Genomic DNA, 15,903 nt, shown 5'->3' on the forward strand with positions numbered 1-15,903 from the left:
TGCAAGGGGTTCATGACTTTGCTGCGTCAACCTTGTGTGCATTCTTTCTCTCTCTCTTCCTCATTCTCTCTCTCCCTCTCTCTCCCCCTCTCTCTTCCTCATTCTCTCCCTCCCTCCCACTCTCTCTCTCTCTCTCTCTCTCTCCCTCCCTCTTCTGTTCTCTCTCTCTCTCTCTCTCTCTCTCTCTCTCTCTCTCTCTCTCCCTCCCTCTTCTGTTCTCTCTCTCTCTCTCTCTCTCTCTCTCTCTCTCTGTCTCTCCCTTTGTCTCTCTTATCCTCTCTCCCTCTCTCTCTCTTGTTGAGACAGGTTCCACACACTCCCTCCACCGCCTGATATGTACAACCTACCTTGTTTTTTCTCTCCTTCTAATCTCTCTCTTCCTGGGAAGTGCTGGTATGTTAGTGGGAGCGTTGGCCAATTTACACAAACTCCCCAAACAGGGGGGGGGGGGGGGGGGGGGGGCAGAGAAAAAGGGAGAGAGGAGGGGTTAATAGAAAGAGAGGGCTGAGAGAGAGAGAGAGAGAGAGAGAGAGAGAGGGAGAGAGAGAGAGGGAGAGAAAAAAAGAGGGAGAGGCATGTAGAACTAAGTGTGTTAGGGAGGTGAGAACAGAGATTCACAGAGAGCAGATATGTAGAGCCGTTGTCCATTCCCACTGAGGATCAGGCAGCTAGAGAGGATTCATGGAGATACAGTCGGAAAGATTTCACAACCTCAAGTTCAGAGAGACAATCTTCTGTTGAATTAAAAGGAATCCTGGAGAGAGAAGACCGTTTTGAGGAAAACTGGATACTCAATTCTTCCAAGCACAGTAGACGGATCACAGATCATAGCCTGGAGGTTATGGAACTGAAGACAGCAAATCCCTGTAATAGATACAGACTAGAATATCACACTGCGTCAAGATTGTCTCAAGTTCAGAGAGCAAATCTTCTGTTGAATTAAAAGTCTGTTGGATTCTATTTCCAAGCACAGTAGACGGATCATAGTGCTGCAGGAGAAAGACAATTATTTCGGAGTCACACTGGAGTTCAGCCAGCTTCTAGACGACACGTTCTCTTAGTGTGATCCGCTGGTCGGAGGAACATCAACTTGGCCAGGCCGTTTGATTGACCCCCTCTCTGGGAAGAACATACTACTGAATGGAAGTACATTTCACATCATCACCCAGTGGATGTATAGCAGCTCTCAGCCTCAACGGACCTTCAATTATTCTCACCAGCTGTGAACCAGAGGGTGACTTGGGGTCAGACGTTGGACAGGAGTTAGGGGTGAGACCAGGACATTATGTGGTTGTGGCTCCAGGCTGCTGTAGCTCTGTGTGAGCCAGAGGCATGACCCTACCTGCTTCCTGGGACTGGGATGGACTGGACAGGTAAGAGGACTTTGGGTGGGGGGGGGGGGGGGGGCAACATGGGAATGTCTGGACAGGTAAGAGGACTTTGGGTGGGGGGGGACAACATGGGAATGTCTGGACAGGTAAGAGGACTTTGGGTGGGGGGGGACAACATGGGAATGTCTGGACAGGTAAGAGGACTTTGGGTGGGGGGGGGACAACATGGGAATGTCTGGACAGGTAAGAGGACTTTGGGTGGGGGGGGGGGCAACATGGGAATGTCTGGACAGGTAAGAGGACTTTGGGGGGGTGGGCAACATGGGAATGTCTGGACAGGTAAGAGGACTTGGGGGGGTGGGCAACATGGGAATGTCTGGACAGGTAAGAGGACTTTGGGGGGGGGGGCATGGGAATGTCTGGACAGGTAAGACAGTGTGGAACTGGGTAGAGGAACATGTGGGAAACAGGAGGGAGGGAAGGAGTTGGGGAACAGAAAAGAAGAGAGGGAGCGAGAGGGAGGGAGAGGAAGGAAAGAAGAGAGGGAGCGAGAGGGAGGGAGAGGAAGGAAAGAAGAGAGGGAGCGAGAGGAGGGAGAGGAAGGAAAGAAGAGAGGGAGCGAGAGGGAGGGAGGGAGAGAGAGGAAGGAAAGAAGAGAGGGAGCGAGAGGGAGGGATAGGAAGGAAAGAAGAGAGGGAGCGAGAGGGAGGGAGAGGAAGGAAAGAAGAGCGGTCAAGGGGAGGGGAGATTAGAGGAGAGGATTTCCAGCTGTGCAGGGATCACTGACAGTGTTTTACAAAGGAACTGTTTATCTTTAGATTTTTCATAGTTGAGGGATGCTTGTTTCTACAATGTTAGGTGCTCCAATGTGACCCACATGTAATAGAACAAGGAATATAGAACATGCATGGATCAGTGTGACATAAATAAGGATGTTCAACCCTCACTAAATGTCTCCCCAAGCTACACATGACCTTTGTCTGTATCTCTGGTAGTGGAATAATACCAAGAGCTTCTGGCTCTACTGGCAATAGCTGTTGATTGTTATGATCTCTGCCGGTCTCAGAATGATTGGAGAAAGTGGTAGCATTGGCTATCCTTATAGGGCACTACTTTCTGTTGGCATCTTTGTCTTTCTTTGAGTGGCAGATTTATTGCTTTGTGTGTGAATAGTCAGCTAAGCTTCCCCTTCAGAGGTAGATAATGATTGTGAATGAAATAGTACACTGTGTGCACCAGCCAACCCTACCTTTAGGATATCAAAAAGCCTATTGATGTAGGGTGATGTAGTTTCAATCGTTGTCGCTTGGCAGACTGGTGTACTCATGAACCAGTTGTTGTTGTGTTATTTAGTGTGGGTGTGACTGTGACACGCACACACATCCACACACAATCACGCACATTCAAATGCCGACACGCAAGCGTGCACACCAGGGTTTCCGTTAGCCGGTAATAGCCAGCTTTTGGCCTATAAAAAAAATAGAAAAGCCGTTAAGTAAAATTGCCGCCGGCCAATTGTCAGGGGAAGAAGAAAAAATCCCATTGCGAAATAATTCCTTTTAGCCTATTCATTATGGAATTACCAGTTGATGTCAATACATTTGACTGGTCTATTGGTAGATTTGCATAATTTTGTGGAATTAAATTTGCGCGTGTGAAGGCTACAGTATATTCGTTATGTATCTTATTTACACTACATGACCAAAAGTATGTGGACACCTGAACATCTCATTCCAAAACCATGGGCATTAATATGGAGTTGGTCCCCCCTATACTGCTATAACAGCCTCCTCTCTTCTAGGAAGGCTTTCTACTAGATGTTGGTACATTGCTGCAGGGACTTGCTTCCATTTAGCCATGAGCTTTAGTGAGGTAGGGTACTGGTGTTTGGCGATTAGGCCTGGCTCACAGTTGGTGTTCCAATTCATCCCAAAGGTGTTTGATCGGGTTGAGGTCATGGCTCTGTACAGGCCAGTCAAGTTCTTCCACGCCGATCTCGACAAACCATTTCCTTATGAACCTCGCTTTGTGCATGGGGGCATTGTCATGCTGAAACAAAAGGGCCTTCCCCAAACTGTTGCCACAAAGTTGGAAGCACAGAATTTAGAATGTCATTGTATGCTGTAGCGTTAAGATTTCCCTTCACTGGAACTAAGGGGCCTTGCCCGAACCATGAAAAACAGTCCCAGACCATTATTCGTCATACACCAAACTTTACAGTTGACTATGCATTCGGCCAGGTAGTGTTCTCCTGGCATCCGCCAAACCCAGATTCCTCCATCTGCTTTCCAGATGGTGAAGTGTGATTCATCACTCCAGAAAATGTGTTTCCACTGCTCCAGAGACCATTGGCAGCAAGCTTTACACCACTACAGGCATTGCCGCATCAGTGGAGGCTGCTGAGGGGAGGACGGCTCATAATAATGTCCGTAATGGAGCAAATGGAGTGGCATCAAACACATGGAAACCATGGAAAACATGTGTTTGATGTAATTGAGACCATCCCACCTATTCCGCTCCAGCCATTACCACGAGCCTGTCCTCCCCAATTAAGTTGCCACCAACCTCCTGTGTTGCACATGGTGATCTTAGGCTTGTGTGTGGCTGCTCGGCCATGGATGCCCATTTTATGAAGCTCCCGACAAACAGTTCTTGTGCTGACGTTGCTTCCAGAGGCAGTATGGAACATGGTAGTGAGTGTTCGAGGACAGGCGATTTTTACGTGCTACTTGCTTCAGAACTCGGCGATCCCGTTCTGGGAGCTTGTGTGGCTTACCACTTCGTAGTTGAGGCGTTGTTGCTCCTAAATGTTTCCACCTCACAATAACAGCACTTACAGTTGACCATGGAAGCTTTAGCTTTGACGGTGCCACGTTGAAAGTCACTGAGCTCTTTAGTAAGGGCCATTCTACTGTCAATGTTTCTCTATGGAGGTTGCATGGCTGTATGCTCGATTTTATACACCTGTCAGCAACGGGTGTGGCTGAAATAGCCTAATCCACTAATTTGAAGGGGTGTCCACATACTTTTGTATTTCTAGTGTATCACACCATACAGCATAGAGTTGCAGAGCATGTGGACAGTTAATCTGTCAGACAGTGCAAAGGTTGCTGCTGCAGGACCTCAAACGGCAACTGAAGGTAGGCTTCATCAGCGCGTCACACACCAATGAGCTGGAGGCAGTAGGCTATGCATTTTGAAAACGTCCTTATTTGAAACCTGAATGTTTAAATACGTATTATGAGGCATGTCTTACCTTGCTTCAAAGTAGCCTATTATATCTCCTCTCTTTCTACATTTCTAACAGGTATTTCCATCTCTGTCACATGAAACCACTTGACAACCGTGTTCATTTTGGAATGAACATTCACCCGTACGTAGCCTATTGCCTTGTGCGCATTGCTATGAAGAAATAATAGTTAATCAACATTTTAAGCTAAACATTCTGATCTGTTGCATCAGACTCATTGCTTAATTTTTTTTTATGTAGCCTAGGCCTTCTGGTTGTATGAATTTGGGATCTATCGTCCCCCAACTCCCAGAATGTTTGGAATAGGCTATTCCTCGACAAGTTGACCAATAGATTAGGTTAAAAAAAATCTATGGGGGATAGTAGATTGACATAGGCTAGTGATTTTGCTGTTTCTAACACATCTTGTTGACTGAGGAAAAGTAAATGTGGCCAGTCTTCAAATTAAACATCAGAATTCAGTAAGAAGCACCTCACATTGTTGCATCCTCCACTTGCATGTTCTGTTAATATGAATTACCATCATCTAAATGTGATTTCTGTTATTCTGAGCACCGTGGGTGGACGCCCTAATCAGGTTACGAACTCAATGAGCACCGTGGGTGGACGCCCTAATCAGGTTACGAACCCAATGCATTTGGGTCTGGCAGATTTCTCAAATGTCCGGTAAATTAAAATGTTGCCGGTCAAATGACCAGCGCCACATTTTCCTAACGGAAACCCCGGTGCATACACACACGCACAAACCTAGTGAATCAAGGTGTTTATTTTCCTAGAAACAACCTTCCACAAAGTAAATGAGTCTTCCCAGAACCTCATCTCACAGAGTGTGTTTAACTGGAAAGATGGACTGCATGTGTCACTCTGTTTTCTTCTTCTGTGGTGTTTACGTATCCTGATACCCTGAGAGCCTCTCTCTGTCAATCACCACCACTCAGTCTACCCCCCCCCCCCCCCCCAACCCTCCTAAACCCTCTCAACCACCATTCCCTCTAAGCTGCTCGTGTGCACGGGACTGCCATGCGGCTTAGAGGGACTGCCACGCAGAAGAAATATCAGCCTGGGCAGAGAAGTAAGAGATTGAACTTCACTCAACTTTGTAGAGTTTTCACCGTTAATTAACACAATCGATGTTTCCCTTTACTGTGGGAATTGTGATCGAATCAACGCAGTATTTGCCCCTTTCAGTGCAACATACCGAAACGAAACTAACCATGAAATATATATTTTTTTAGGCAGAACGCATTGGAGTAGGATTCTATTGCACTGACAGGCACGACTCAGGCCTGTACTCTACACAGACTGGGGCGCCATAGCCAATCAAAGCTGCAGTAGGCCTATATGCAAATGGTCATTACCATATTTGGATCTGTGCCATTCACTTTGAACTGGACTGTTTTTACAGCATGAACAGTCATGAGTAGATTGTTTGAGATCAAAGCGAGAGCTGCATGTAGCCACGTGTGCACATTTCTTCATATCCTTTGCTAGTTACTGAGCTATTAGCCCAGTTATAGATAATTTGTAGTTAGCAATGGGGGAGTGGTTGCTTCCTACAAGAGCACAAAATGTGTGCATTTCTAGCCATCTTTGAATAGTAAGAGCTTTTCTTTTGTCTTAAAGGGGCAGTGTTGTATTTTGAGACAGGATTGAATAAGCTAAGTAGCCAATAGCCAGCCAATAATGATGCATTTTATGTTGTAGAGTGCTTTCTTGCATCAAACAACACAACAAATTTTCAGTCACCTCCTTGTCTGAAGGCCAAGTGGGATAAACAGGTTAATGTCATGCTCTGCATGCAGGCCTACATTGAACACCACACATTGGCTGCTACTGTAGGCTGAATGTTAAAATGTTATGGGATGATGGTAGGCCACTCTGGCAGGCCTACATAATGATCAAACAGCCACATTAGCCTACTTGAACACTGTTCAATTGTAATTTAAAGCGGGTACAGCCTCAGTGCGTGCCAGAAGTTGCACAGAATTTTCACAATGTTCAAGTTTGCACTCAGCAGACCTGAAATTTGCTCAGTGCCTAAAATAATTTGAGGGAACATTGCTCCCAACCTAAACCTGTGACCCCTCTTAAAACATTACTCCCTCCTGGGAGGAATCTCCCTCCCTCTCTCCCCTGACGGTGCGCAGCCTTAAAAGGCTTCCCCAGCTGGCTGGTTTCTCTCTAATGATGGAGACTGTGTTATTACTGAATGTCCTCTACTGTAAACACTCCTCTACCCTCTGACCCGCATCCTTCACAGAACACTTCTTCTCCTGATTTACACACTCTGAGACACTCCTACATATACAGAGGGTCACTAGGGGAAGACATACACATGCAGTATAATGCACACACACACACACACACACACACACACACACACACTAATACTAATGCATACACTCACACTCACACTAACACTAATGCACACACTCACACACTCACACACACACTAATACTAATGCATACACTCACACACACACTAATACTAATGCATACACTCACACACTCACACAAACACACACTAATACTAATGCATACACTCACACACACACTAATACTAATGCATACACTCACACACACACTAATACTAATGCATACATAAACACACACACACACACACACACACACACTAATGACTAATGCATACACTCACACACACACACACTAATACTACATTTTTTTACAGTCACTTTGGCACTAATTTCAGAACCTTGTGGTCATTTTTCAAAACTCTAGACACAAAACTCAAAACGGTCATCACTTGTAACACAAGCTGTCCAATGTTCAAAACATTGCATTGTACATTCATATCTTTAAAGAAACCTTGCACTTGCAGAATCATTGGTTCAAATAACTAATTTATCACGAAATACCATAGGAACATTCATTTAGATCACCCACACACAAGATACCGATAGTTTCAGTGTGTAGTTGTTCGTACAATCATTAAATATTGTAGTACAAAATATGTGATACATGTTTCGTTATGCTACTACACGTAAATACATCACTGTAAAAGGACTAGTAGAGAGAATACTACAGACACAGTGGAATCATTGAACAAAATATGAAATTCATTGATGAAATACAATAAAATCACAACATAGGTTTCTTTGAATCAAAGCAAAAATAATAGTAGCTACAAAAAAAGAAAAAAACTACAGTAAAACGTCAACTGCAGTGTTCCTCATCTGGCTTGCTGTTAAAAGCAAAACAAAGGATTGATTACCGTACTTCTATATTTCCCTCAACTCTGTCTTGTGGATTTGGCCATAGGTTCTCATCCACATCACAATGGATGTTTTCATTAGCCAAACATCTTGGGAAGAATCTTCGGGCGAATCCAGGCATGACACTGGTCTGCCGTGATGTCATTGCATGCATCATCCATGGCCTGGAGAAGGGTGGCTTGTTCGTGAGGGCGCCTATCATATACAGTGGGGCAAAAAAGTATTTAGTCAGCCACCAATTGTGCAAGTTCTCCCACTTAAAAAGATGAGAGAGGCCTGTAATTTTCATCATAGGTACACTTCAACTATGACAGACAAAATTAGAAAAAAAATCCTGAAAATCACATTGTAGGATTTTTAATGAATTTATTTGCAAATTATGGTGGAAAATAAGTATTTGGTCAATAACAAAAGTTTATCTCAATACTTTGTTATATACCCTTTGTTGGCAATGACAGAGGTCAAGCGTTTTCTGTATGTCTTCACACACTGTTGCTGGTATTTTGGCCCATTCCTCCATGCATATCTCCTCTAGAGCAGTGATGTTTTGAGGCTGTTGCTGGGCAACACAGACTTTCAACTCCCTCCAAAGACTTTCTATGGGGTTGAGATCTGGAGACTGGCTAGGCCACTCCAGGACCTTGAAATGCTTCTTACGAAGCCACTCCTTCGTTGCCCGGGCGCTGTGTTTGGTATCATTGTCATGCTGAAAGACCCAGCCACATTTCATCTTCAATGCCCTTGCTGATGGAAGGAGGTTTTCACTCAAAATCTCAAGATACATGGCCCCATTCATTCTTTCCTTTACACGGATCAGTAGTCCTGGTCCCTTTGCAGAAAAACAGCCCCAAAGCATGATGTTTCCACCCCCATGCTTCACAGTAGGTATGGTGTTCTTTGGATGCAACTAAGCATTCTTTGTCCTCCAAACACGACTAGTTGAGTTTTTACCAAAAAGTTATATTTTGGTTTCATCTGACCATATGACATTCTCCCAATCTTCTTCTGGATCATCCAAATGCTCTCTAGCAAACTTCAGATTGCCCTGGACATGTACTGGCTTAAGCAGGGGGACACGTCTGGCACTGCAGGATTTGAGTCCCTGGCGGCGTAGTGTTTTACTTGGTCCCAGCTCTCTGCAGGTCATTCACTAGGTGTGGTTCTGGGATTTTTGTTTTTCTTGTGATCATTTTGACCCCAGGGGGTGAGATCTTGCCCCAGATCGAGGGAGATTATCAGTGGTCTTGTATGTCTTCCATTTCCTAATAATTGCTCCCACAGTTGATTTCTTCAAACCAAGCTGCTTACCTATTGCAGATTCAGTCTTCCCAGCCTGGTGCAGGTCTACAATTTTGTTTCTGGTGTCCTTTGACAGCTCTTTGGTCTTGACCATAGTGGAGTTTGGAGTGTGACTGTTTGAGGTTGTGGACAGGTGTCTTTCATACTGATAACAAGTTCAAACAGGTGCCATTAATACAGGTAACGAGTGGAGGACAGAGGAGCCTCTTAAAGAAGAAGTTACAGGTCTGTGAGAGCCAGAAATCTTGCTTGTTTGTAGGTGATCAAATACTTATTTTCCAACATAATTTACATATAAATTCATAAAAAATCCTACAATGTGATTTTCTGGATTTTTTTCCCTCATTTTGTCTGTCATAGTTGAAGTGTACCTATGATGAAAATTACAGGCCTCTCTCATTTTTTTAAGTGGGAGAACTTGCACAATTGGTGGCTGACTAAATACTTTTTTGCCCCACTGTACCTTCCACCTCCATGTGGAGAAAAATTCCTCAATCGGGTTAAGGAAAGGAGAGTATGGGGGTAAGTACAGGGTGATAAATTGTGGTTGGGCCTGAAACCATGCTTGCACCATTTGAGCATGGTGGAACCTGACATTATCCCACACAATGACATAGGTCATACCATCAGCTCTACAGACCTGATTTAGCTCATCAAGGACGGTTACATCCGAACAGCGAATCATGTGGCTGCCTGCAACTCAATATATAGAGTATATAGATTAGAGAGCTTTAGATGTTGTTCAACCAAACATTAGAACAGACAAGATGAGTAATCTAAGCAACTTTGACCGTGGTATGATTGTTGATGCCAAACATGGTGATTCCAGCATCTCAGAAACAGCTGCCCTCCTGGGATTTTTACGCACTACAATCTCTAGAGTTTACAGAGAATGGTGCGATAAACAAAACACATTCAGTGGGCGGCAGTTCTGTGGGCAAAAACACCTTGTTAATGAGAGGGGTCAGAGGAAAATGTCCAGACTCATTCAAGCTAACAGAAAGGCCACAAATGGTCAAATAACAGCTGTTTAAAACAGTGATGTGCAGAATGGCATCTCTTAAATTATAATTCAGGATTTTGTGGAGGCAAAAGGGGGTCCTACACAGTACTAGATAGGTGTACCTAATAAAGTGGCCGTTGAGTGTACAGTAATGTCAAATCTGAAAACATGGTCTGGAAAAGTGGTACATGAGACCATAGAAACAGTGTCTGATAAAGAATGATGATGAAATATTACATCCATAGATAATGTAGACCAATTGGTTCATGTTAAATGGTAATTGGTGTCAATGGATCTCGTTATCCTGAAACTTTCATGATCTAAACATGGAATATTGTTTGTCAGTTTCCATAAAACTGCATTAAGAGTAATGCAACAGTTACTTATCATTTTGAACAGTTGTATCAATTGATAGTGAGATCATTGTAATGAAATGAGTAGACAGTCATCTCAGATGTAATGTGTGAATTGCATTTTGAAATGGTAATACTTTGATGTCAAGTTGTGTCATTTTGAACAGGTGATTTTAGTTCAATGAACAAATGATCTTAGCTTTATGTGTATTGTATCCAAGCAATTGGAAGAAGTATTAAGAGTTTTGAAAAATGTGCATTTTAATCATTGGTTGTGAGTTTTGTGTCTAGAGTTTTGAAAAATGACATCAAGGTTCTGAAATTAGTGCCGAAGTGGTTGTAAAAAACTGTAATACAGACACACACTAATACAGACACTCACACTAATACAGACACTACTAATACAGACACTCATAGTAATACAGACACTACTAATACAGACACTCCTAATACAAACACTACTAATACAGACACTCACACTAATACTCCCTACTAATACAGAGACTACTAACACAGACACTCCTAATACAGACACTACTAATACACACACACACACACACACACACACACACACACACACACACACACACACACTCACTCACACTAATACAGACACTCACACTAATACAGACACTACTAATACAGACACTACTAATACAGACACTCACACTAATACACACTCCTAATACAGACACTACTAATACAGACACACACTAATACAGACACTACTAATACAGACACTCACACTAATACAGACACTCCTAATACAGACACTACTAATACAGACACTCCTAATACAGACACTACTAATACAGACACTCACACTAATACAGACACTACCAATACAGACACTCCTAATACAGACACTACTAATACAGACACTCACACTAATACACCCTACTAATACAGAGACTACTAACACAGACACTCCTAATACAGACACTACTAATACACACACTCACACTAATACAGACACTACTAATACAGACACTACTAATACAGACACTCCTAATACAGACACTACTAATACAGACACTCACACTAATACAGACACTACCAATACAGACACTCCTAATACAGACACTACTAATACAGACACTCACACTAATACACCCTACTAATACAGAGACTACTAACACAGACACTCCTAATACAGACACTACTAATACAGTCACTCACACTAATACAGACACTACTAATACAGACACTACTAATACAGACACTACTAATACAGACACTCACACTAATACTCCCTACTAATACAGAGACTACTAACACAGACACTCCTAATACAGACACTACTAATACACACACACACACACACACACACACACACACACACACACACACACACACACACTCACTCACACTAATACAGACACTCACACTAATACAGACACTACTAATACAGACACTACTAATACAGACACTCACACTAATACACACTCCTAATACAGACACTACTAATACAGACACACACTAATACAGACACTACTAATACAGACACTCACACTAATACAGACACTCCTAATACAGACACTACTAATACAGACACTCCTAATACAGACACTACTAATACAGACACTCACACTAATACAGACACTACCAATACAGACACTCCTAATACAGACACTACTAATACAGACACTCACACTAATACACCCTACTAATACAGAGACTACTAACACAGACACTCCTAATACAGACACTACTAATACACACACACACACACACACACACACACACACTCACTCACACTAATACAGACACTACTAATACAGACACTCCTAATACAGACATTCCCACTAATACACACTCCTAATACAGACACTACTAATACAGACACTACTAATACAGACACTCCTAATACATACACTACTAATACAGACACTCACACTAATACACACTACTAATACAGACACTACTAATACAGACACTCACACTAATACAGACACTACTAATACAGACACTACTAATACAGACACTACTAATACATATATCCACTAAAAGAGGAAAGAGGGCTTATCTTTAGACTTTATTCTCCCAGGTCCTTTTTGTCACTTGGTTTGATGTGTGTGTGTGTGTGTGTGTGTGTGTGTGTGTGTGTTTGCGTACATGCGTGTGTGTGCATGCATTGGGGCTGTATTGTGTGTGTCTGAGCATGTTTTTGTGTAAGTGTCATGTCATTGGTACTGTAAGGCACCTATTTTGCAGCTGGAGTTGACTTCCACTCTGTGTGAGTGGAAGTGATGTAATCCTGCTGTGCTCTGTCATTGTTTGACTGAGTGGTGACGCACAACACTAATGCCCTGGCCTGGTCACTAAATATCTCAGGCTTTACACTGGGGTAGGGTTTGAAATGGTGGAGCTGAGGAGAGAGGAGTAGGGAAACACACTCACATGGTGACATCAAATGGCCACACTCCATATACAAATAAACTACAAACCTACTACGTTGCCTGGGCTGTTTAATCTATGTCATTGTCATCTGTTTCTGTCTTTTCTGTGCACTCTCTGCAAAGAAAAGAGCCCACACTCAGCCCGAATACTGCCTGTTTGTTTCGTGCCATTTCTCTTTGAATTAAATTGGAACTTTTTCTACCAACTATTACTACCAAGGACAATAGTGAACTGAGATTCACCCTGACCTAATCTCCGTCTCTGTCCCCTCAGGGGCACGGCAGACTGGTTCGGGGTCAGTAAGGAAAACGACAGCACCCAGCGATGGAGGAGGAAGAGCCTGCAGCACTGCAACCTGCGCTACGGCCGCCTCAAGGCCCAGGTGATGAGGGAGATGGAGCTGTCCAGCCAGGACAACCTGTCTCTGACCAGCACTGAGACCCCACCACCCCTCTACCTCCCCCCACACCACCACCACCCCCACCACCCCTATGCCATGCAGCGGGTAGGGCAGAGCCGCCCACAGACATACTATACATTCCTAGACTCTCTGTATATCTCTCTCTTTCTCTGTCTCTTGCCATACATATGTGCATATGTCATGTGTTGTGTTTTTTTTACCCAATGTCAATCCTATGTCTCTCCCTTGGGAACAATGATGTTATTCAATACAATTCCAAATAGATATCAGAATTGACATTTTGCTTGTTTGTGGTTTTTGTTTCTGTGATGTAAGCTGATGAGTGTATTAATACATGGAGTAATGCAACTATTAGAGGTCCATCACTATGGTAACCTGTGTATTGATATGACCGTGAACTTGACCTGTCATGTAGCCTCTTAGCAGAGCCCCATTGTTGTAACTATTCAAGTGAGTTCACCACCAAATAACCTAAAAGGATATTCTTGGCTCCGTGGTGTTTACAAGCCCATGGGACATTACAGTGTCTGCCTCTGTGTGTGTAGATTGTGGACCCCCTGGCGCGGGGCCGTGCATTCCGCATGGTGGAGGAGGTAGATGGTTACAGCGTACCCCAGACCCCCATCACCCCTGGTGCCGCCTCTCTCTGCTCCTTTTCCAGCTCACGCTCCGCACTCAACAGGTTACCGCGGCGACGCAAGCGAGAGTCGGTCGCCGTCATGAGCTTCAAGGCCGCCGCAGCGCTGGTTAAGGTGTGTCGCAAAGACATTGTCAACAGTGAGGATCAGAGTGTGTGTGTGTGTATGTTTGTGTGTGTGTGTGCATGAGGATCAGAGTGTTTGTGTGTGTGTTTGTGTTTGTGTGTGTGTGTGTGTGTGTGTGTGTGTGTGTGTGTGTGTGTGTGTGTGTGTGTGTGTGCATGAGGATCAGAGTGTTTGTGTGTGTGTTTGTGTGAGTGTGTGTGCATGAAGATCAGAGTGTGTGTGTGTGTGTGTGTGTGTGTGTGTGTGTGTGTGTGTGTGTGTGTGTGTGCAGGGAGCAGATGTGTTTCCCGCATGTTTACCACTGTACTGTTGATGAATCATCCCCGATACTCCAGCAGCTGAGATAAAACAGTTCTAGTAACAGACACTGCTTTGATCTAACTAAATGCATCATTGGGAGTCACCTTGACACATATTTACTATCTCAAGCCAAGTATGCAAACACCTTAGTCTCTGTAGTGTCAGTACCTCTTAGATGCTGTCTGTCTGATATGACTCTGGTCATTGAACAGTTTCTGCTCTGTGTCTTTGTTAATGGTGGCACAATAAAACGCAACTAAACACAGCAGAACCCTACTGGATTGCGTTGTTTGTTCTAGGCATTGATCTCTTTGCCCAAAATGGTTATTGAGAGACTTAATCACACAACCCCAGTTTACTGTTGCCTGCTTATGGACACACAAACGCACACGCACACACACACAAGCACAAACACACAGAGTATGTGTATGTTTATATCGTATAGGACGATTACCAATGTCAGTGTTATGTAAAAGTTGAGCTCAGGCTTGTATTGTAGGATTAGACTTTGGTGTAACAGTACAGTACAGAGGCTGTTCCTCTCTCCTGTCCTGTGGTGTCAGGCAGGGTGGTGGGGGGCACATAGGTAGATGACTTGGCTGGGGAGGGAGACAATGTTTGCATCCCAAATGGCACCCTATTCCCTATTATTTAGTGCACTACTTTTGACCAGGGCCCTGGCACTAAATAGGGAATAGGGTGCCCTGGTTAAAAGTAGTGCACTAAATAGGGAATAGGTTACCTTGGTTGAAAGTTGTGCACTAAATAGGGAATAGGGTGCAATTTGGGACATATACATTAACAGATGGCATTAGGATAACCCTGCTGTCAGTCCCGTCCTCCAGTCAGAATGCTCAGCTGTGTGTCTGTTCTGTTAGCCAGTAGAATACTGTGTATTCTGGAACTGAAACATTGAACGCTGCAGGGCTAATCCCGCCTCAAGAGGTCAAAGCATCATAATCATCATGGCCACTGGCCACAGATGGTTGTCAGGAGTCAGAGAGGACACTGGTCTGGGGCTTTGGGGATGCTGTTTACCGGATGTGTTTTTGATCCCGGGTTGGGGTCAATTCCATTTCTATTTGAAATTGAATTCCCTTCTTGAACTGACGGAATTGAAATGGAATTGACCCGTCATGGTCTCATTGTCAAACACAACAGTAATGTAATATCATCCAATAAATGTGCATCAGAGAGTATTTATTAGCGGTTACAACGACGGTGATGATGATGACAACGTGATGATGATGACAGTGATGATGATGACAGTGATGATGATGACGATGATGATGGTGTGTGTCAGGGCCGTACGGTGAGAGAGAGGGAGGGCGCTGCCCGGCGGTGTCGCAGGCGGAGCTTCATGCCAGTGAGTTTCCTGGAGGACGACACAGTGGACTTCCCTGACGAGCTGGACACCTCCTTCTTTGCTAGAGTGAGTAACACACACACATCCCATCACACATTCACGCACAGATAGCATACTCGCACAGTTCCTCCTGTCCCTCTTCATCTCTTTTCCTTCTCCTCCTCCTCCTGCTCCTCCTCCTCC

General features: G+C 44.0%; 1 protein-coding gene across 14 annotated transcripts in view; it reads left to right on the forward strand.

Moving 5' to 3' along the window:
- LOC110499166 (inactive rhomboid protein 1) overlaps positions 1 to 15,903 on the forward strand; it is a 47,212-nt gene that overhangs the window by 21,617 nt on the left and 9,692 nt on the right. For 6 of the 14 annotated variants that reach the window (XM_090211888.1, XM_036955999.2, XM_090211891.1 and 3 more), the window contains 3 exons: positions 13,143 to 13,374; positions 13,836 to 14,042; positions 15,658 to 15,786. In XM_090211888.1, coding sequence (XP_090068014.1) covers positions 13,143 to 13,374; positions 13,836 to 14,042; positions 15,658 to 15,786 — 568 coding nt within the window. Of the gene's footprint in view, positions 1 to 361; positions 1,374 to 13,142; positions 13,375 to 13,835; positions 14,043 to 15,657; positions 15,787 to 15,903 lie in introns of those variants that run through there. The other 8 variants (XM_090211892.1, XM_036956000.2, XM_090211894.1 and 5 more) reach the window with 4 other exon arrangements.

Source organism: Oncorhynchus mykiss, chromosome 20, assembly GCF_057628025.1.
Source record: "Oncorhynchus mykiss isolate SJ-2025 chromosome 20, ASM5762802v1, whole genome shotgun sequence".
NCBI lineage: Eukaryota > Metazoa > Chordata > Actinopteri > Salmoniformes > Salmonidae > Oncorhynchus > Oncorhynchus mykiss.